Raw genomic sequence first — 23,683 nt, 5'->3', positions numbered from 1 at the left:
GTGATTTTTTAAATTACCTTTTCAAATGGGGGGGGGGGGGGGCGGGGGGGTGACAATAATGACTGTAAGTGACATCACAGTAAAGCGGTGACCTGATTGGCTGGTTGGCAATCTGTTAAATTTGAAAACAAAATAATATTGCAAAATAAATCTAATTGATTAACTAGATAGTGGAGTAATTGAACCTGAGGGCAGAGATCAGTATTTAGCATTTAATTTTACAGTAAAGATCATCTAGAGTCAGGCCCATGCAGTTAATTGTAACTCACTCTAACAATAATTCAAGTGTTTATTTTAAATTAATTAATTAGTGCTTAAATGTCACTCAGTGGGCTGCAGTGCTCCAACTGTGAGATGTGGCCGATCTGTGACGCTTCCAGTGTTCCGGTCGACTACATCTGCAGAAAGTGTAACCAATGGCAGCTCCTCAAAGGCTGCGTGGTTCAGTTGGAGCAGCAATTGGATGCACTTAGGAGCATGTAGGTGGCGGAAAGCGTCATAGATAGGAGTTATAGAGATATGGTCACACCCAAGGTGCAGGCAGAGAGATGGGTGACCACAAGAAGGGGCAGGCAGTCAGTCAGTCAGTGCAGGAATTGCCTGTGGTTGTCCCCGGTATACTGCATTGGATACTGTGGGGGGGGGGGGGGGGGGGGGGGGGGGGGTAACCTATCGGGGAAAACAGCAGCAGCCAGAGCAGTGCCACCACAGCTGGCTCTGATGTTTAGCAGGAGGGTCAAAGCGCAGAAGATCAATAGTCATAGGGGACTCTATAGTCATGGGCACAGATAGGCGCTTCTGTGGACGTGAAAGAGACTCCAGGATGGTATGTTGCCTCCTTGGTGCCAGGCTCCGGGATATCTCCGAACGGGTAGCGGGCATCCTGAAGGAGGAGGGCAAACAGGCAGAGGTCGTTGTACATATTGGTACTAACGGCATAGGCAGGTAGGGGCATGAGGTCCTGCAGCAGGAGTTCAGGGAGCTGGACAGAAAGTTAAAAGACAGGACCTCTAGGGTTATAATCTCAGGATTACTCCCAGTGCCACGTGCCAGTGAGGCTAGAAATAGGAAGATAGAGCAGCTAAACACGTAGCTAACAGCTGGTGTAGGAGGGAGGGTTTCCGTTATCTGGACCACTGGGAGCTCTTCCGGGGCAGGTGTGACCTGTATAAGAAGGACGGGTTACATTTAAACTGGAGAGGCATAAATATCCTGGCAACGAGGTTTGCTACTGTCACACGGGAGGGTTTAAACTAGTATGGCAGGGGGGTGGGTACTGGAGCAATAGGTCAGAAGGTGAAAGCGTTGAGGGAGAACTAGGGAATAGGGCCAGTATGGTTCTGAGGCAGAGCAGACAGGGAGATGTTGCTGAAAACAGCGGGACTGGTGGCCTGAAGTGCATATGCTTTAATGCAAGAAGTATAACAGGTAAGGCAGATGAACCTCGAGCTTGGATTAGTATTTGGAACTATGATGTTGTTGCCATTACAGAGACCTGGTTGAGGGAAGGACAGGATTGGCAGCTAAACGTTCCAGGATTTAGATGTTTCAGGCAGGATAGAGGGGGATGTAATAGGGGTGAGGAGGTGCGCTACTGGTTAAGGGGAATATCACAGCTGTACTGCGGGAGGATACCTCAGAGGGCAGAGAGGCTATATGGGTAGAGATCAGGAATAAGAAGGGTGCAGTCACAGTGTTGGGGGTTTACTACAAGCCACCCAACAGCCAGCGGGAGATAGAGGAGCAGATAGGTAGACAGATTTTGGAAAGGAGTAAAAACAACAGGGTTGTTGTGATGGCAGACTTCAACTTCCCCAATATTGACTGGGACTCACTTAGTGCTGGGGGCTTAGACGGGGCAGAGTTTGTAAGGGGCACCCAGGAGGGCTTCTTAAAACAATATGTGGATAGTCCAACTATGGAAGGGGCTCTACAGGACCTGGTATTGGAGAATTAGCCCGGCCAGGTTGCAGAAGTTTCAGTAGGGGAGCATTTCGGGAACAGTGACCACAATTCAGTAAGTTTTAAAGTGCTGCTGGACAAGGATAAGAGTGGTCCTAGGGTGAATGTGCTAAATTGGGGGAAGGCTAATTATAACAATATTAGGCAGGAACTGAAGAACGTAGATTGGGGGCGCATGTTTGAGGGTAAATCAACATCTGATATGTAGGAGGCTTTCAAATGTCAGTTGAAAGGATTTCAGGACCGGCATGTTCCTGTGCGGAAGAAGGATAAACACGGCAAATTTCGGGAACCTTGGATAACGGGAGATATTGTAGGCCTCGTCAAAAAGGAAAAGGAGACATTTGTCAGGGCTAGAAGGCTGGGAACAGACGAAGCCTGTGTGGAATATAAGGAAAGTAGGAAGGAACTTAAGCAAGGAGTCAGGAGGGCTAAAAGGGGTCACGAAAAGTCATTGGCAAATAAGGTTAAGGAAAATACCAAGGCTTTTTACACATACATAAAAAGCAAGAGGGTAGCCAGGAAAAGGGTGGGCCCACTGAAGGACAGTCAAGGGAATCTATGTGTGGAGCCAGAGGAAATGGGTGAGGTACAAAATTAATACTTTGCATCAGTATTCACCAAAGAGAAGGATTTGGTGGATGTTGAGTCTGGAGAAGAGTGTGTAGGGTCACATTGAGATCCAAAAAGACGAGGTGTTGGGAGTCTTGAAAAATATTACGGTAGATAAGTCCCCAGAGCCTGATGGGATCTACCCCAGAATACTGAAGGAGGCTAGAGAGGAAATTGCTGAGGCCTTGACAGAAATCTTTGGATCCCCACTGGCTTCAGGTGATGACCCGGAGGACTGGAGGATAGCCAATGTTGTTCCTTTGTTTAAGAAGGGTAGCAAGGACAATCCAGGGAACTACAGGTCGGTGAGCCTTACATCAGTGGTAGGGAAATTACTGGAGAGAATTCTTTGAGACAGGATCTACTCCCATTTGGAAGCAAATGGGCGTATTAGTGACAGGCAGCATGGTTTTGTGAAGGGGAGGTTGTGTCTCACTAACTTGAAATAGTTTTTCGAGGCGGTCACAAAGATGATTGATGCAGGTAGGGCAGTGGATTTTGTCTGTATGGTCTTCAGCAAGGCCTTTGACAAGGTCCCTCATGGCAGACTGGTACAAAAGGTGAAGTCACACGGGACCAAGATGGATACAGAACTGGCTGGGTCATAGAATGAAGAGAGTAGCAATGGAAGGGTGATTGGAGGGCTGTGACTAGTGGTGTTCCGCAGGGATCAATGCTGGGACCTTTGCTGTTCGTAGTACATATAAATGATTTGGAGGAAAATGTAACTGGTCTGATAAGTAAGTTTGCAGACGACACAAAGGTTGGTGGAGTTGTGGATAGCGATGAGGATTGTCAGAGGATACAGCAGGATTTAGATCGTTTGGAGACTTGGGCAGAGAGATGGCAGAAGGAGTTTAATCTGGACAAATGTGAGGTAAATCATTTTGGAAGGTCGAATGCAGGTGCGGAACATACAGTGAATGGTAGAACCCTCAGGAGTATTGACAGTCAGAGAAATCTAGGTGTACAGGTCCACAGGTCACTGAAAGGGGCAACACAGGTGGAGAAGGTCATCAAGAAGGCATACGGCATGCTTGCCTTCATTGGCCGGGGCACTGAGTATAAGAATTGGCAAGTCATGTTGCAGTTTTATAGAACCTTAGTTAGGCCACACAAGGAGTATAGTGTTCAATTCTGGTCGCCACACTACCAGAAGAATGTGGAGGCTTTAGAGAGGGTGCAGAAGAGATTTACCAGGATGTTGCCTGGTCTGGAGGGCATTAGCTATGAGGAGCGGTTGAATAAACTCGGTTTGTTCTCACTGGAACGACGGAGGTTGAGGGGTGACCTGATAGAGGTCTACAAAATTATGAGGGGCATAGACAGAGTGGATAGTCAGAGGCTTTTCCCCAGGGTAGAGGAGTCAATTACTAGGGGTCATAGGTTTAAGGTGTGAGGGGCAAGGTTTAGAGGAGATGTATGAGGCAAGTTCTTTTACACAGAGGGTAGTGGGTGCCTGGAACTCGCTGCCGGAGGAGGTGGTGGAAGCAGGGACGTTAGTGATGTTTAAGGGGCATCTTGACAAATACGTGACTAGGATGGGAAAAGAGGGATACGGACCCAGGAAGTGTGGAAGATTTTAGTTTAGACGGGCAGCATGGTCGGCACAGGCTTGGAGGGCCGAAGGGCCTGTTCCTGTGCTGTACTTTTCTTTCATCTTTGTATCGGCTGCACTTTAGAGAATAAGGGAGTGGGTCTAATTCTTTCAAAGAGCCAACGTGGTTACTGTGAGTCTTCTTCAGTCCTGTATGATTCTGAATTATGAAAAGTAGTGGCGGGGGTGTGGGGGGGGGGGGATCTTTTTATCCATCTTTGTTTATTCTCTACATGATTTTACATTGAATCCAATATTCCAATTATTCCCACATATTTTATACTCCAGTATCAGCCTGGCTCAGTTCGTCACACTCATGATACGAGTCAGAAGGTTCCAGTTTTAAGTCACACACTGCAGAATTAAGCACAGTGATCCAGGCTGAAGCACACCGAGAGAGGGCTGCTCTGTCGCAGGTACTGCCCCTTCGACGGGGCCTTCAACCAAGGCCAAGTTTGTCCTCTCAGGTGGATGAAAAAGACTGGCTGGCACTGCTGTGATGAAGAGAATGGGAGGAGATCCCTGCTGTCCTGGCCAAGATTTATCCCTTAATCAACATCACAAAAGAACAGATTGTCTGGTCACTTCTAACGTTGCTAATTTGTGGGAACTTGCTTTGTGCAAATTGGCTGCAGTATTTCTTATGGTACAGCAGTGATAGCACTTCAGAAGTACACAACTAGCTGTCTTGGAATCATAAAAAGCTCGATACAAATGCATGTCTTTTTCTCCCCTGGTTTACACTCTGCGTGTCTCAGTGAGCATTAATCCATCTACTTGCCCTGTTCACACACCCTGGTTTACACTCTGCCCCTCTCAGTGAGCATTATTCAATCCGCTTGCCCTGCTCGCACACTGCCACAGATTCCCTAGGGAGGATTCCACACCGAGACACACCTCCAGGAATTGCAAATTGCCACTCCAAAGTCTGTGCTGTGGGCAGCTTTAAGCTGAATGAACAGCAAGCGGCATCCCTCCAGATTGACCACAAAACCCAGGTCAGTGAGAGAGAGGCAGCTTTCAGAGTGGGACCGGAGAGGATTTTACAGCTGGGGAAAAGGGAAACTTGGCAAAGGAGAGATAAATTCAGCTCACAAGAAATGTTATCAGTAAATCCTGTGTTTTGAAAATATGTTTATAGATTTCCCCGACTGCGTTTGCAGTGGACAGGAACCAGCCCTTCAACACCAAGCCTCAACATTAATTGAAATGTACACATTCCATCTGCTGTTACGTTAACAGAATCCTGTTAACATCTCGAATTAAAAGTAGAGTAGGTGTCACAATGCGTCATGCACCAGGATTGATCCCAGCTTTGGCCAATGCGCAATTGAACGGAGCCCAGAGAGCCAACTTGTTAGGCTTGACTGTGTGAATTGATGCTGGGAGCCTACACTCCAAATTTACATCACTGCTAGTAATGCACTTTGGGCCCTTGAGATTGTGGAAAGAATTACAAGATTTTTCTTTGTGTACAGGTAACTGTCTTGAACAGGAAATGGGCGGCACGGTAGCACAGCAACACAGTACTGTTGTTTCATAGCGCCAGGGTCCCTGGTTCGATTCCCGGCTTGGGCCACTGTCTGTGTGGAGTCTGCACGCTCTCCCAGTGTCTGCGGGTGCTCCGGCTTCCTCCCACAAGTCCCAAAAGACGTGCTGTTAGGTAATTTGGACATTCTGAGTTCTCTCTCTGTGTGCCCGAACAGGCGCCGGAATGTGGCGACTAGGGGCTTTTCACAGTCACTTCGTTGCAGTGTTAATGCACGTCAACTTGTGACAATAATGATTATTATAGATCCCAACGGAGGTCACCTCCGGACATCAGAAAGGCTGCCATCAGATCACAACAGGGCGTCGTCTAGGCTTGTCATTCAGCCAGACCTCCCTCTGTATCTCAGAAAACCTGGGGCTGGATTCTCCGCTGTCGGGATTCTCCGTTATGCCAGCAGCGCATCTATGTCCGGGGATTTCCCGATGGCGTGGGGCTGCCCGCAGTGGGAAATCCCACTGGCTGGCTGGCCAGCCTGGAGAATCCCGCTACCAACCAGAAAAATGAGAATTCCGCCTCAGGAAGAGGACCCATGTTTTACTATTGCCTGAAGATTGAACAGGAACATTAAAACACAATGCCCAGGTAAATTGGATACCAAAATGGCCGTTTTCTTTTTAATTATTCATCTTGGGATGTGAGGACGTCGGCAAAGCCAGCACTTCTTGGGCGAATGAACGACTGGGCCATTTCAGGGGGAAGTTAAGAGTCAGCCCCTTTGCTGTGGAATCTGGAGTCACATGTGGGCCAAACCAGGTTAAGGATGGCAGATTTCCCTCACCCTCGGGATGCAAACCATGAAGGGATGGAGGGAGGGTACCCGATTTGGAAAAAAGGCATTTGAAGGCGACTTTTCCCCTTTCCCACGCAAGGCCCGAGCAGGAGAACTTCCTCCCCACTCCTGAACTACTGCTCAAAATGAGGCTCGGTGACACTTAAGTGATTATTAATGAATCACTTAAGGGCCTCAATCGGGGCTAGGACGAGCAGGCAGGCCTTGCCCTTCCCACCGTAATATATCGGGCAGGTCGGGGAGGTGATGGGAAGGCCATCGGGGGAATTCTCAACTGTCTGGCTCCATTTTATAAATTAAACTGACTGTAACTAATTTTTAAATACAGTAATCTAACCAAAGCAGTCTGTCAAATACTCGAGGACGCTCGGCTACGTGAAGAAGTAAACACTCATTTGCTTTATTCACCTTGACAGGTGACAGAAGGTTTTAGGATTTGATTAGCTCGGCTTTGTCTACTTTATCTGGATTTCGCTTTCATGTATATAGTTCCATCAATATTTACATATTTGAACAAAAAAACAGAGTGCCCCAAATTCTGGAATAAGGAGCGGAGGAAAGGTCCTCCATTGACAAGACGGCACTTCATACACATCTTGACAACAAGGACTCGTCCGTCAGGCTCCTATTCATTGACTACAGCTCCGCCTTCAACACCATAATCCCAGCCAAGCTTATGTCAAAACTCCAAAACCTAGGACTTGGCTCTTCCTCAGCAACTGGATCCTCGACTTCCTGACCCAGAGACCATAATCAGTAAGGATAAACAACAAAACCCCCTCCATGATAGCCCTCAATGCCAGGGTCTCACAAGGCTCTGTACTTAGCCCCCTACTGTACTCACTATACACGCAAAATTTGGCACCAACTCCATCTACAAATTTGCTGACGACACGACCGTAGTGGGTCGAATATCAAACAATGATGAGTCAAAGTACATGAGAGAGATAGAGAACCTAGTGGTGAGGTGTAACAACAACAATCTCTCCCTCAACGTCAGCAAAAACTAAGGAGCTAGTCACTGACTACAGGAAGCAAAGTATCGCACACACCCCTGTCTCCATCAACAGGGCCGAGGTGGAGATGGTTCAAATTCATCGGTGTGCACATCACCAACAATCTGTCCTGGTCCACCCGCGTCAAGACTACGACCAAGAAAGCACAACAGCGCCCGTACTTCCTCATGTCCAAATCGACTCTTACCAATTTTTTACAGACGCATCATAGAAAGCATCCTATCGGGCTGCATCACAGCCTGGTATGGCAACTGCTCAGCCCAAGACCGTTAGAAACTACAGAGAGTTGTGAACACAGCCCAGTCCATCACGCAAACTCGCCTCCATCCATTGGTTATGCAGACTCGAAAAGTTAACTCCGTTTTTCTCTCTCTCTCTCTCCACAGATGCTGCCAGACCTGCCGAGGATTATCCAGCATTTTCCGTTTTTATTTCCGAATACCCATTACAATTTGTGATCTACAGGTACCAGCGTGAAGAAAAGGTTCAAAATCCACAATCAATCGCTATTGATGGTGGCAGATACGTCAGCGAACACATGCTGGCTCCGATTTCCCATTCTGATGTTTGAATAGTTATGTGACCAACTCTAATTTATTCTCTTCTTTTCAACAGTTAACGATTCACTTCCACAATTGACTTTTGCTTCTTTTTCCTCTTTTGCTGTCACAACATCAGAGCAGGAGGCAAAAAAAGGCGTCACGGCCGACTTGCACAAACTTGAAGATCGTTTATCCATTCTGGTACAATCAGGCCTTTGTGGTCACAAACCTCGGACTTGTTTGTCGGGAATATTTTGCATAGTTTACAAGATTTGCTGTCGTGCAATAGAGGTCAGTCAGCAACCTTCAGCCAAGAGGAAAAAGCTCATTTAATGTGACTAATGGCCGATAAACATTTTTTTCTGTAGAAACTAAAAGGGAAGCAGGGCGTAACATTGAAAACTGTGCGGCACCAATTCACCCCATGGTGCCCGTGCTGGCTGAATAAGAGCTAACCAGGCTGAATCCAACCTTCTGGCTCCTGACCCAGGGCCAACCTTCCCTCTAATTTCCCGATGCTGTGTGTGGTCCCTTTAAGATTGCTTTGCAGCCCCACATCTTAAAGGAGCCACTTCCGGCACATGCATTGTTCATTTCCTGCTCCAGGCTTACCTGTGCCGCGTAGGGAAACTTTTTTCTCAGCAATCTACAGCTTTCTTCCTCAATAAATTGAATGAGGACCAGATGGTGGTGACTGGAAATTACCTCTCAAAATTGACTATTAAGCATAGATTAACCTGCTAGATAACCATAGAGAAAGGTACTTTTATATCTGTCACACATTTATAGAACATAGAACAGTACAGCACAGAACAGGCCCTCGATGTTGTACCGAGCCATGATCACCCTACTCAAACCCACGTATTCACCCTATACCCGTAACCCAACAACCCCCCCCCTTAACCTTACTTTTTTTTAGGACACTACGGGCAATTTAGCATGGCCAATCCACCTAACCCGCACATATTTGGACTGTGGGAGGAAACCGGAGCACCCGGAGGGAACCCACGCACACACGGGGAGGACGTGCAGACTCCGCACAGACAGTGATCCAGCCGGGAATCGAACCTGGGACCCTGGAGCTGTGAAGCATTTATGCTAACCACCATGCTACCGTGCTGCCCAAATTTATCTGGGATTAAGTGGAAATTGCTTGAAAAATCAAAGAACAGGACAACTTTCCCGAGGGATAACTAATCATGGTGAAAAATATAGAAGAGGTTTGTACTATGGATCACTGCCAATCAAAAACAGAGCCACAAATCCCTAAACTCATTTCCAATCAATCTCAAAAGAGAGGAGAAGTCTATTAGGTTTGCATTTTCACAGTGAAGTCCTGCCCCCATTCCGATAGATACTGGGCTGGACCTCCGCCGGTGGGATGCTCCGTTTTGCCGGCAGCCAGGGAGTTTCCCGACAGCGTGGGTCTGCCCCACAATGGGAAACCCCATTGACCAGCTGGCGTAATGGAGCATCCCATCGGCGGGGTGAAACAGAAATGTGGCAGGGCAGAGAATCCAGACTCCTATGTTCACCAGCATAGGGAGGTGGGTAGGGTGTGGCTCACACAGGCCCCAATTTCACTGTAACAAAGACCTTAAGCCACAGTGTGGAAGTCACAGCCTTTTTTCAAAAAAAGAGTAGACATAGATGCTCTTGAGGGGCAGATAAGGTCTGTGGAACAATCATGATGTGAACTTGTTTAAATCCCCCGCCCTTTAAAGTTATTTTTCTTAATGTCTGTCTGTGTTAGTGAGAGTTGCTGACATTTCCCCATGGACTATCATTGTGAGTTTTTGGCTGCTTTCCCCAAGTTATAATCATCTCAGCGTGGGCAGCCTAACATCACAGTTTGATTAGTATCTCAAAGAGGTTACTGTACAATTAGCTGTCTTTGATGTGGATGTGTGTTTGGTTTGATAAGGGATTCAACACTTGAGGAGATTTAAACAGTTCAAATAGCATTTCAAGAATGGGACTGTTTAATATAGTGAAGGTTGCGACACGTATTTAAATCTTCATTTTATTTCATCTCAGCATGGCTCTTGGAGGTCTGCTGGGTGAGTTGGCATGAATTAATTTTGAAGGGAGGGGATGGAGAGTGGTGGTGGAGCAAGGAGTGAGGGATAGGGAGCCCAATATTTAAAGAAACTCCTGGTTCAACATCCCAGAGAACCAAGGTGGGCCTTTCTGACAGCCAGCCTCAGCAGCCCTATGACCCCCTTAGATCTGCGTCCAGGACAGCCTTCCCGACCCTATCAGCATCCACCACTCTGCCCTGGAGTGCCAACAGTGCCATTTGAGGCAGGGGTTCTCCCAAGGCGGATACTGCGAACCTGGGGGCTGGGTTTAGCACAGTGGGCTAAACAGCTGGCTCGTAACGCAGAACAAGACCAGCAGTGCGGATTCAGTCCCCGTACCAGCCTCCCCGAACAGGCGCCGGAATGTGGCGACTCGGGGCTTTTCACAGTAACTTCATTGAAGCCTACTTGTGACAATAAGTGATTATTATTATTAGCAATTTCCTGACTGGTGCTACCCAACCCTGGGGCGAAAATGCAGGCTTTAGTCTGAGTTTAATAGGAATCTGAATCCCAGAAGTGGAGGGATATTGCTGCAACAAAATTATTCCCACTCATTTAAGGCGAGGCGGGGAAATATAATTGTTTTAAACGGGTCGCACCCACCCTTGATGCCGCAGGATCTTTTCAACTCGCCAACATAGAGGTTTAACTTAGCAAGGTCATGATACAGCCGGTTGGATTGAGCCCCACTTCATGTTCACAGCGTCACAGACTAGTTGCTGCATCTGGATGCAATTAAGCTCCTGGCACAGTGAAGCCAATGGGCCTGTCCCACTTTGACAATTTAGAGACAAACCCAAGGTTGGCCGCAATCTACCTTCATGAAGTAATCGTGTGAAACTTTAGTATCCTGGCACTCCATTGGTTGAATAATTGGTCTTGGGAGGGCAAGCAGAGGCCAAGTTTCCACATACGCCTGACTTCCAGGACTATTAAAACGATTCCAAAAGGCAGGGGGAACAATTAAGTAAAGTGGTTCATTTCAACAAAAAATATAAAGAAGGTAATAAATCATTCGTTCGGCCTCAGCTGAGAAACTGCCCTTGCCGGTGACTTCTTGTCACAGGTTTACACGACAGCGCACGTGCGCACCAACGTAACATTTCCACAAACTACCAAAACCAGTCATGGTATCAGAGAATTTACAGTGCAGAAGGAGGCCATTCGGCCCATCGTGTTTGCACCGGCTCTTGGAAAGAGCACCCTGCACCCAAGCCCATGCCTCCACCCTATCCCCGTAACTCAGTAACCCCACCCAACCTTTTTGGACACTAAGGGTAATTTAGCATGGCCTAACCTGCACATCTTTGGGCTGTGGGAGGAAACCGGAGCCCACCCGGAGGAAAGCCACGCAGTAACGGGGAGAACGTGCAGACTCCGCACAGACAGTGACCCATGCCAGGAATCGAACCAGGGACCATGGAGCTGTGAAGCAACTGTGCTAACCATTGTGCCACCGTGCTGCCCGCGGTAGTCAATATATTGAACATCATTGGAAGATCCAGAGGTTCCGCTATAACAAAGTATCTTGGACAGTCGCACTATGCAGCTACTGTTGCATCGGCCACCCGCCTAACACTCTTCTCCATATTTAATTCGAGGCATTTCAAAAGTACAGAGTACCAGGCAGGCCGTACATCAGGCAGGTCGAGCCAATTGTGCTAACCACTATTTTGTGTTTTCCCCAAAGGCATGTCTGAACCCCCACATGTAGGAGTTCAAATCACAACTCATTCAACACGATTCCCAGAGGGTGAACAGGGAAGTTCGCTAGTATCTTCGATGCGGCCAAGACTGTTTAACAGGAGGTGCGAACTCCACACAATGCCAGTAGGAATTAGTTCTGCATTTGTCTCATATTCCATCCGTAATCATTCCGACGTTTTCCACACTCTGTCTCCATTGATTTATCTTCGCCACTGTCTTCAACGTCAGTCCCATATAGAGGCCAGTCCACATTCTGATATGCACAGAATTATGGCATAGAATCATAGAATTTACAGTGCAGAAGGAGGCCATTCGGCCCATCGAGTCTGCACCGGCTCTTGGAAAGAGCACCCTACCCAAGCCCACACCTCCACCCTATCCCCTAACCCAGTAACCCCACCCAATACTATGGGCAATTTTGAACAGGAAGGGCAATTTAGCATGGCCAATCTACCTAACCTGCACATCTTTGGACTGTGGGAGGAAACCGGAGCACCCGGAGGAGAACGTGCAGACTCCGCACAGACAGTGACCCAAGCCGGGAATTGAACCTGGGACCCTGGAGCTGTGAAGCAATTGTGCTAACCACTATGCTACCGTGCTGCCCATATCATCATAGAATCATAGAATCCCTACAGTGCAGAAGGAGGCCATTCGGCCCATCGGGTCCACACCGACCCTCTGATAGAGCACTCTACCCTATCGCAACAACCCTGTAACCTAACCTGCACATCCCTGGACATCAAGGGACAACTGATCATGTCCAATCCACCAAACCTGTCATAATATCCACTCATGTATATCATGAGATGCAGACAGGCAGTGATTGACACACAGGATAACCAATGAACACACACGACACAGAACAACCAATCACCAGACAGGACACTACCACTATAAAGCCCACAGGGCATTAAGGCTCTCTCTCTCTCTCTCACAGGACACGGCCAGGGAGTAGTCGCAGTGCACAGGCCAATGAACAACATCACCATGTGATAGAGAGCTAGTCTGGTCAAGCCAGTAGGAGGTTATCAGTTAGGTTAATAGAGTATCAACCCACAGCAGATTACGTACAGCAATCACCAGGTTCAATAAAACTGTGTTGGACCATCTCCTGTGTCGGAAGCCTGTTTCTCGTTTTACTGCATCCAGTTGCAGTCGCTGTTAGACCAACACAGCACATCGTTGGACTATGCGAGGAAACCGGAGCCTCACATTACCTCTTTTTCCAAACACTTCCCTCCTGTTCCCATCGCTGTTCAAAATATATCTGTGCTTGCTTGAGATTGCTGCCTCAAACAAGGTTCGTCTGAAGAGCGGCTTTCTGGAGCACTCACTCCTCTGTCTGCCTGGCTGCCCCTGTGAGGATGTACTTTATTTTTTGGGGATTCTCCATCTGAGCTCTTTCATTTCAAATGCTCTTAATTGAGCCTCATCCTGATAGTTCAGCAGTCACAGCCGTACATTGTCACAAGTGCTGTACAGAGGAATATTTAACCAAATCAAGTACCATTGCTGGGTGATTTTCTTTAGCAGGAGCACCCTTCCAAAAGATTAAAGAACTAATGCCATTTAATAAGTATTGTAGTCAATCTCCAAGAGTTTTAGTAATATGCTCATTGGTGACAGAATGCGAAGCTGTTCAAACATTTACAAAAGAAAAACCAAGATTGACGCTGCATCCAGTCATCGAATCATATGACATCATATGATCTAAAGTTGCAAATCTATATCTGAACAGTGTAGCATGCTATGGAATCAATTCTATGCCATTTTTACATTAGGTTATCCATAGAAATATGCAGTATTTGAATATGAATTAATATCAATGTACAAATAATGTTTAGTAGTACAGAAGTGAAAAAAAGACATTTTGTCAAAGATTTTTGACTTGCGCTCACCAGGACAAACGCAGGACTAACAATGTCAGGGGAAACAGCAACTTTATATTGTATATGAGGGTGCTGATTGGTTGGCAAACGGACTCTGATTGGTAGAGGCGTTGCCACAGAGAATGCACCAGTTGATGGTGACTGACAGTTAACTGTCACGCATTGGTTGAAATGTAAACCAGGCAGCTTGGCCAAGGCATTGCCCAGCGGAATGAACCAGCTTTGTACTGGAGACGATATTTGCAGAGGGGTGAATGCAGAAAGGTGATGATTGGATAGATAGCTTTCGGTATTTTGACACACAAACATACACGCACTAAAATACTGGCAACCGTCGCTCTGTACAACAGAGCTGACCTCAAGTTTGATTCTTCTTCCGTGATAAAAAGGTTTATGAAGGAGAGTGAAGGAATAAAGGGCAGCATGGTAGCACAGTGGGGGCAGCAGGGTAGCACAGTGGTTAGCAATGTTGCTGCACAACTCCAGGGTCCCAGGTTCAATTCCCGGCTTGGGTCTCGTCTGTGTGTCTGCGTAGGTTTCCTCCGGGTGCTCCGGATTCCTCCCACAATCCAAAGATGTGCGGGTTAGTTGGATTGGCCATGTTAAATTTCCCCTTCGTGTCCAAAAAAGGTTAGGTGGGGTTATTGGGTTACGGGGATAGGGTGGAGGCGTGGGCTTGAGTAGGGCACTCTTTCCAAGGGCCGGTGCGACTCGATGGGCTGAATGGCCTCCTTCTGCCCTGTAAATTCTGTGATTGATTTGGTTTATTTATATTTATGTTCAGCTGGTACTGCTCAAAATGCCTCTCGTGCAAAGTACAGTCTCTTTGCTTTTCCTTCTTTTAACTATTCAAGAATCTACTTTGTCTTTGTTTGGATCAAGCAAAAGAGAATTACAGCTCGCTGCCCACTCGGGTAGAAATATGGACCTTAACACTGACTATCCATTGACTTCAATCATGATAATAACACAAGAAGCCAATTCGGTGTTGTTTAGTGCTGTCGCCCAATGATTTACCCAAAATGTGAAGGCTTTGAAAGACTGACATATATTCAAGACTTGACACAAACCTCCTAGATACAGCTTCAAGCACACCCCAAGGTGCAATATTCATGCACTGTATGCAAATGAAATGTGAAATGGAAACCAATAGACAATGAATCTGAAACAAACACAATCAGAAAAAAAAATCCTCAATAAATATTAATGACTGCAATTTAACTATGAAAGGCACATCAATTGCCATTATTTAATCCACTTTACAGTCGCTATCTTAACCTTTCCACTTGACATTTCAAATGAGCTGTAATCTTTCCAACAAAGTTCTCAAGTCATTTTCATTATGCAGAAATAATTACTGCTGTGTAGGCGTAATTTTATCTTAATTGAATCCCTGGGCCAATACGTGCTTGCATAGGATTTGTGCAAATGATGATTCTTAATTTGCCCCTTTGCTCCAAAGGGTTGTTGAATTCCTGACACCCCGCGCAGAATACCGTTCCCGGCGGACTTACTGGTGACAGCTGTGCCACTCCCAAGTGTGTCGTGGTCTGTTCGGGAGGAAGTCAGCCACCCCTTGGTTCTTCACTCTCTGTGGGAACCGCAGCAGGACCCTGATGTCGTAATCCGAGGCCTCAGATGTATAAGCAGAGCTGAAGGAGACAAAAGAAAGCCTGGTCTGAGCCCATGCAGAGAGAATGCATCACGGAGCCGTATACAAACTCCGCACCGATATAATTCATAAACTACACAACAGGGTGGCACGGTGGTGGGGTGGCGGGCACTACTGCCACACAGTACGGCAGCACAGTGGGCGGCACGGCAGCACAGTGGTTAGCACAGTTGCTTCACAGCTCCAGGGTCCCAGGTTCGATTCCCGGCTTGGGTCACTGCCTGTGCAGAGTCTGCACGTTCTCCCCGTGTCTGCGTGGGTTTCCTCCGGGTGCTCCGGTGTCCTCCCACAGTCCAAAGATGCGCAGGTTAGGTGAATTGGCCATGCTAAATTGCCCCTTAGTGTTCAAAAAAGCTTAGGTGGGGTTACGGGCGGAGGTCGGTGCAGACTCGATGGGCCAAATGGCCTCCTTCTGCACTGTAAATTCTAGGTCACACGGCGGCGAGGTCCCAGGTTCGACCCCGACCCTAGGTCACTGTCCGTGTGTAGTTTGCACATTCTCCCCGTGTCTGCGTGGGTCTCACCCCCACAACCCAAAAAGACGTGCAGGGTAGGCGGATTGGCCACGTTAAATTTTGCCCTAATTGGGGAAAAAAAAGAATTGGGCACTTTACATTTTTTTAAAATTAACTACACAACTGGACACAGCAAGCAGGGAACCTCTCCCTCATAGTGACAACGTGCATTTTTTCACTGTTTAAAGATGTTGGGGAAATCTCTAAATTAATCGAATGTCCTGCATTAAAATAGCAACTCCACTTTCATTAATCGTAAAACCCTTTGGCATATCCTCGTTTGTGGATGGCGATATATCATTGCAACCCTTTATTTTGAAAAAAACATGCATATATTTAGCGTTTTTCATGACCACTGGACACTTTACACTCACATAAATAATTTTGCGGTGCAGTCACTGTCACGACCTAGAAACGTGACAGACAATTTGCACACAGCAAACGCTGCGGTACAGAGTGGGCAATCTGTTTTTGGCGATGGTGACCGAGTGATAAATGTTTGCCGGGACAACAGGGGAAAACTCACCTGCTCATCTTTAAAATAGTGCCACGGGGATATTTTCCAAGTATCTGAGCTGTCAGGCCAGGCCTCCGTTTAACATCACAGGCAGGATTCCCCGGTCGTGTCCACCCCAAGGCCGGACGTTCCCACCCAAGCTCAATGGACCTTAATACGGCCCATCAAATTTCCCATTCCACCCTCAACCGTTCCCGCGGTGGGCGGCACTGGAAGGGTCACTCCCACATCTGAAAGATGGCTGCACTTCCGCCATTGCAGCACTCCCTCAGTACTGCACTGGAACGTCAGCCTTGATTTCAGTGTCCAAGCTCTTGAGTGGAACTTGAACCTAGAGCCTTGCAATAGAGGCAAGAGTGTAATAGACTGAGCTCAGCTAATAAACACAAAACATTTTAAATTACGGTTATCTGAAATGAGTCTAATTTTCCATTTTGTTAATAAATTCATAAAGGATTACAGCACAGAAAAGACCTTCAGCCCATCACATTTGCGCCACTGAAAAACAACACTTGTCTATTCTAATCCCATTTTCCAGCACTTGATCCAGAAACCTTGTATACCTCGGCATCTCAAATGCACATCAAAATACTTCTTAGATGTTATGAGAGTCTCTGCCTCCATCACCCTTTTCAGGCAGCGAGTTCCAAACTCCCACCACCCTCTGGGTGAAAAGGTTGTTCCTCTCATCCCCTCTAAACCTCCTGCCCCTTATCTTAAATTTATATCCCCTGGTCATTGACCCCTCCACCATGGGGGAAAATTTCATCCTGCCTACTCAATCTATGCCCCACATACTTTTATACATCTCAATCATGTACCCCCCCCCCCTCCCTCAGTCTCCTCTGCTCCAAGGAAAACAACCCAAGCCTATTCATCGCTAAAACCCTCCAGCCCAGGCGACATCCTGGTGAATCTCCTCTGCACCCTTTCCAGTGCTATCACATCCCTCCTATCATGTGGATTCCAGAACAATACTTCAGCTGAGATTCCAGCGCAACCTCCCTGCCCTTAAACTCTATGCCTCGGCTAATAAAGGCAAGTCTGCAATACGTTGATGATAACATACGGGTCCTCAAGGTAGAGGGTCGTCGAGAACGTAAATAATAAGTAATTAGCCAAGATCCACAAAAGGATCAGAGGCATCTTAATATGGGGGACAGGTCCACTCCAGCATGGAATATAACATTTCAAATTGCCTCTTTTGTTTCTGATTGGTGCCACTTTTACGGTCGTGGAAGGTCTGGTGTGGTCGCTCTTTTTTAAAACAAAACAAATGTTCAACAAATGAAACAAAGTTGGGGGGGGGCGAGGGGAGAGACAGCCACTGGTGAGGCACTGTTACTAAAAAAAATCGGCAAAAGGAAACTTAACTAACTAAACACAAAATACCATTCCCAGGGGTAGTGATGCATTGCGGCTCCTGCTCCTCCCACCAGTCAGGTAAGTCTTTCTTTATATGTGTTCAAGTTAATTAATCAATCAATGCCTTTCACCTATACGTCCGTATACTACTAACAAGGATGCCTGGAAAGGATTAACTTCATACTCGAACAAGAACCAGGGGGCATTGCTTCAAAATAAGGGAGACCAGATTTAGGACTGGGTTGAGGAGGAACTTCTTCATCCAAAAGGTCGTGAATCTGTGGAATTCCCTGCCCGGTGAAGCAGTGGAGGCTACCCTGTTGACTGTTTTTAAAGAGAAGGTAGATAGATGTTTGAACGGTAAAGGAATAAAAGGCTACGGTGAGCGGGCGGGCTAAGTGGAGCCGAGTTCACAAAAAAGATCAGCCAAGATCTTGTTGAATGGCGGCGCAGACTCAAGGCTCGATGGCCTACTCCTGCTCCTAGTTCTTATACCAACCATTCAGCTCTCAAATATTATGAGATCTATCAGGAGAAATTTCATACACCCACTGAGCTGCTCACTTACTTACTCTCCAACTGGACCCAGTATCCGAGAGGGACAATTTCAGAATTTTTTCTTTCCTTCTGGATTTGAGCATTCCTACTCGAGGGCTACCCTGTTCCAGGGGCCGTCTTTCAGGTGAGACATTAAACCGGGCCCCATCTGCCTGCGTGGGTAGATAAAAATGATCCCGTGGCACTTTCTCGAAGACTTGTATGGGAATTATCCCCGGTGTCCTAATCAATAGTTATCCCTCAATACATCACAAAACATAGATTGAGTGATCATTGACATACTGCTCTTGGTGAGAGCTTACTCTGCACAAATTGGCTGTCACGTTTCCTACATTTCAACATTGGGCAGCACAAGTGGATAGCACTGTGACTTCACAGCGCCAGGGTCCCAGCTTCGATTCCCTGCTGGGTCACTGTCTGTGTGGAGTCTGCGTGGGTTTCCTCGGGGTGCTCCGGTTTCCTCCCACAGTCCAAAGACGTGCAGGTTAGGTGGATTGGTCATGATAAATTTCCCTTAGTGACCAAAAAGATTAGGAGGAGATATTGGGTTACGGGGATAGGGTGGAAGTGAGGGCTTAAGTGGGTCGGTGCAGACTCGATTGGCCGTGTTCCATTGGCAGTATCTCATTGGCTGTAAAGCACTTTGAGATGTCCAGTGGTCATGAAAAGTACGATATCAATGCAGGTTCGTTTTCACTGTTTAAAGGGACAAGTTTCGTGGAATCAAATCAGATCGCTAAATTGAGCGAAATTCCATTGTGTCATTAGCATTTGTCCAAATTCCAGATTGACCAGAATGCACCAGGAGGAGGAGGGGAAGAACTCCACTCCATTGCAAACTCCACGAGTAGACCTTTGTATTTTTTCTTAACCGAGAGAGTTTGATCTAAGTCCACGGTCTGGGACAAGCGACAGCAAATCGAGACAACCTCCGACGGCCTTTGGAAAAAAAAAATCTCCCGGTTCGCCGACACAGATCTCCTCACTTCGGGAAGCACGCGGGAATCTGCAAGGTGGGTGCAAGGGGCCCAGAATGTGGCTACATACCTCGCTAGGCACTTCTCTTCCGCCGCACATCTTAAGGAATACAAGTGGGACCTGTGCACGTAGGTGGAGGCTTGCACATAATATGGATCTGGCACCAGGTCAGGCAAACCTAAATTTAAAAAAAGAGAAAAATGGAAGGAAAGGGGAAATAAAAAGAGAAAAAGGTCATGAATATCTGAAAAGTGATATCGCAACTGAAACGGTTTTCAACCTGAGGCCACCAGCCGAAAGAGGATCGGTGTCCAATTTCTGTCCTATCGAGATGTTATTTGCGTTTTCCACGAATGAAATGAATGCTTTCTCTATACACCAGTGCACAGTTACCCTTTCAGGTAGCAAGCTATGGTCTTTCTGAAGATAGGAACGGGAGGTCCTCAAGAATGAGTCAATATTGACACAGAGTCCGAGGACTGCGGCCAAACTATGAGCGAGGGAAAACCCACTCGGACTGCGCCAATGTATGCTGGAAGGGGCGAATCCTCAAAAACGCGCCAATATATACAAAGGGGGTCCAGAGGAATGTGTCAACATATGCGGGATTTCCCCAAGAATGGGCCAAACTCTGCAGGGTCGAACCCAGAAATATGCCAAAATGCTGGGGCGGAGGGGATGCATCTCCAAAATATGCCAACATTTATACTGGAGAATCTTTACTGCGGCCAAGGGGAAAGAAATGTGAAAATGGCCAGCTGAGACAGTGATCTACTACTCCAGATATTTTGGCATTGCTTATTTTCATAACCTACAAGGAGAAAATGAGGACTGACACTACGCTGGTTCTAGCGAAAGAATTACTTCTATTAACTTCTGATTACCTGTGCACTTCAAACACCCTCATCCTGCCACTCGTTACACCATTCAAAAACCACTTTCACTTTCTTTCTCTCCTCACAATTGCGCCATCTTTGCATTCTTCACATCTTGCATCACCCCCTAAGTTACGGTCGTATATTGGCGGCACGGTAGCACAGTGGTTAGCACTGTTGCTTCACAGCTCCAGGGTCCCGGGTTCAATTCCCGGCTTGGGTCACAGTCTGTGTAGAGTCTGCACGTTCTCCCCGAGTCTGCGTGGGTTTCCTCCCACAGTCCAAAGATGTGCAGGTTAGGTGGATTGGCGGTGCTAAATTACCCCTTAGTGTCCAAAATAAAAAGAAAGTTCGGTGGGGGTTACGGGGTTAGGGTGGAGTTGTGGGCTTAAGTAGGCTGCTCTTTTAAGGGCCGGTAAAGGCTCTATAGGCTGAATGGCCTCCTTCTGCACTTTAAATTCTATGTTCATAAACTGGGTCCTCAGGTTACCAGTCAAGTGACATTACCACTCTGTCGGCATCTCCTCTTAAACCCCTCTCCCAATCTAACTTTGGCATGTTAATGATCCTCATCAATAGTTGGATGTAGTTAATACATCTAAAAGTGTGGTTACCACACTATAGAAAGGAATAATAATAATAATAATAATAATAATCGCTTGGCACAAGTAGGCTACAAAGAAGTTACTGTGAAAAGCCCCTAGTCACCACATTCCGGTGCCTGTTCGGGGAGGCCGGTACGGGAATTAAACCCATGCTGCTGGCACTGTGCTAAACCAGCCCCTAGGAAGTGATTGTGCAGAGGGGATTCACCAGGATGTCGCCTGGGCTGGGTCGTTGCAGCCACCAAGGGAGACTGGATAGGCTGTGGTTGTTTTCCCTGGAGCATAAGAGGCCGAGGGGGAGGGGGGGGGGGGAACCGGGTTGAGGTGTATAAAATGATGAGGGATGTAGATGGGGTGAACAGGAAGGTACTTTTCCCCTTGGTGGAGAGGTCAATAACCAGGGGGGCACAGATTTAAGGTAAGGGGCAGGAGGTCTAGAGGCGGCGTGAGGAAAACCTTTTTCATCGGGGGGGGGGGGGGGGGGGGGGCGCGATTGGAATCGGACACTCGCTGCCTGAAAACGGTGGTAGAAGCGGGAACCCTCACACCTTTTAAGAAGCATTTAGATGAGCACTTGACATGCACTTGCATACCACCTTACAAACCAAGTGCTGGGAAATGGGATTAGAATAGTTAGGTGCTTGATGGTAGGCGTGGACGTGATGGGTTGAAGGGCCACTTTCCGTGCTGTAAAACTCTATGACTCATATAACGTCAGTGTGGGGGGTTCAAAGGCCTGCACTAATACTCCACAGACATGAGTTCAAATCCCACCTCAGAAGCTGGGGGATTTCAAACCCAATTCATTAATAAATCGGATATAAAACCCAAGTCTCATTAACAATCATGAAGCGGATTGCCATAAATACCCCATCTGTTTCACGAGTGTCCTTCAGGGGAAGGGAATCTGCCATCCTTACCCTGGTCTGGCCTACACACGACTCCAGACCCACAGCAATGTGGTTTCAACTGACCTCCGCAGTGGCCTATCCAGCCGCTCAGTTGTAGGCCGCTCACCACGCCCCGCTCAAGGGCAATTAAGGATGGGCAACAAATGCTGGCCTTGCTAGAAATGTTCACATCTCGAGAATAAATAGACAAAAGAAAAAAAAACCCAAATGCAGCCTTCCAAAAAAAACAGCACCAACTTCATTGCCTTCAGGGGCTGGTTTAGCACACTGGGCTAAATCACTGGCTTTTAAAGCAGACCAAGGCACGCCAGCAGAACGGTTCGATTCCTGTACCAGCCTCCCCGAACAGGCGCCGGAATGTGGCGACTAGGGGCTTTTCACAGTAACTTCACCGAAGCCTACTTGTGACAATAAGCGATTTTCATATTTCATTCATTGGGTTGGTTGCTGGGTAGAGATGTCAAAAGTAGGATGCCTTTGTGGCCATTTGATCTCTAGGCCAATTGGAGGCCCGGTTTGTTAGTTACCTCATCCCTGTTTTGATACCGTATTACAAAGATAGATTATATAGCATATACAGCACAGAAACAGGCATTCCGACCATTCGGAACATCCCACTATTTATGCTACGCACAAGTCTCCTCCCTTCCCTCTTCATGTCACCCTATCAGCATCTCCTTACGCTCCCGTTCGTGTTGATCGAGCTTCTCCTTATACACATCCATGCGATTCACCTCAACTTTTCCATGGGTTTGAGCGTTCTGCAATCTAGCCACTCTCTGGGTGAAGAGCTCTCCCCTGAATTCTACTCAGGATGACTTGGTTAGGGTTGCCAGCCCACCTGGAAAGGCCGGGAATCTGCTGGAATGGCCATCAGTCGCCCAGTGAGAAAAGAAAGCCTTCTGGCAGATTATAAAGCAATTTCCTGTTGACGTCATGGAGTGAGTTGGCCCCATTCAGTCCACAAGTTTCGTCACCCCCCGAAACCAGCAAGGACAGTTTACCTCCCTCATCCCCGGCATTCGCTATGAAATGTAATCTCGCTGGCCCTGCATGATGGCAGAGAGCAGGGAACTCGGCAGAGGGCAGTTTGTAGTTCCCAGAGGGTACTGTGGGCGGGGGAGGGGGGGGGGGGGGGGAACAATCCACTGACACGACTTGCCAAGTGAAATGGCACACGTCTCTCCGTGATGTCACTTCGACCAACGTCTCCTGGAACATGTCCAACCTGAGTTGGCAACCTTAATGACGAGGAGTCCTGGTTACCAGTCTCGTTCTGTCTCACCCCTCACTAGTAAAGAAAAAAATGAAGTCACCACAGTCCCAGATGACCATTGGCTGTTTTCCCCTTTGAGGGCGAGCAGGGACTGGTGGTGATTTAACCCGAGGGTCACCACACCTCAGGCAAAGGGGCAAGGTTGAGAAGGCGGGGCCTTCATGAATAACCTCAGCCGGTACAGGAATTGAACCCGCGCTGCTGGCCTCGCTCTGCATCACGAACTAGCTGTCCTGCCGACTGGGCTAAACTGACCCCTCACTCTGTTGGTGAGGCAAGCAATACAACAGTACAGTAATATCTATGGAGTCGCGGGTGGAAAGACACAGCTGTACTAACTGTTACTTACATTATAAAGGGATATCCTTACAGTATTCCCATACATTCAGACCCTATACATAACTATAATTATGGTTGCTGGAGGAACAAAGGGAGGCCCACCTCTTATTTAAGGAGGGAGAGCAACTCTTACATCTATTACAGGTCGAGACATCTTGGGAGTTCAGCCAGAATTGGAACGAGCCTCTATTTTTTTTAAAATTCAACGAATCTCAGTATCAAAACACAAATCATAGTAAACTTATCCTATAAATTCACTATGTTGAATTAGTTCAGTTGCAAATCATTGAAAAAGGCGGCATTGACAGACCAGTACTT

The 23,683-nt window shown here is 47.3% G+C and overlaps 1 protein-coding gene across 1 annotated transcript in view; it reads right to left on the bottom strand.

Moving 5' to 3' along the window:
* Window positions 1–23,683, bottom strand: part of LOC119956780 (lysyl oxidase homolog 1-like) — an 82,085-nt gene that overhangs the window by 31,330 nt on the left and 27,072 nt on the right. The window contains exons 2-3 of the mRNA XM_038784186.1: window positions 19,429–19,537; window positions 15,269–15,406 (exon numbers count right to left, since the gene is read on the bottom strand). Of these exons, the coding sequence (XP_038640114.1) occupies window positions 15,269–15,406; window positions 19,429–19,537 (247 nt within the window). The remainder of the gene's footprint in view (window positions 1–15,268; window positions 15,407–19,428; window positions 19,538–23,683) is intronic.

The sequence above is a fragment of the Scyliorhinus canicula genome, chromosome 24, assembly GCF_902713615.1.
Source record: "Scyliorhinus canicula chromosome 24, sScyCan1.1, whole genome shotgun sequence".
Classification (NCBI taxonomy): Eukaryota; Metazoa; Chordata; class Chondrichthyes; order Carcharhiniformes; family Scyliorhinidae; genus Scyliorhinus; species Scyliorhinus canicula.
The sequence above is the reverse complement of the archived record's forward strand: the minus strand, read 5'-3'. Positions and strand labels throughout refer to the sequence as shown.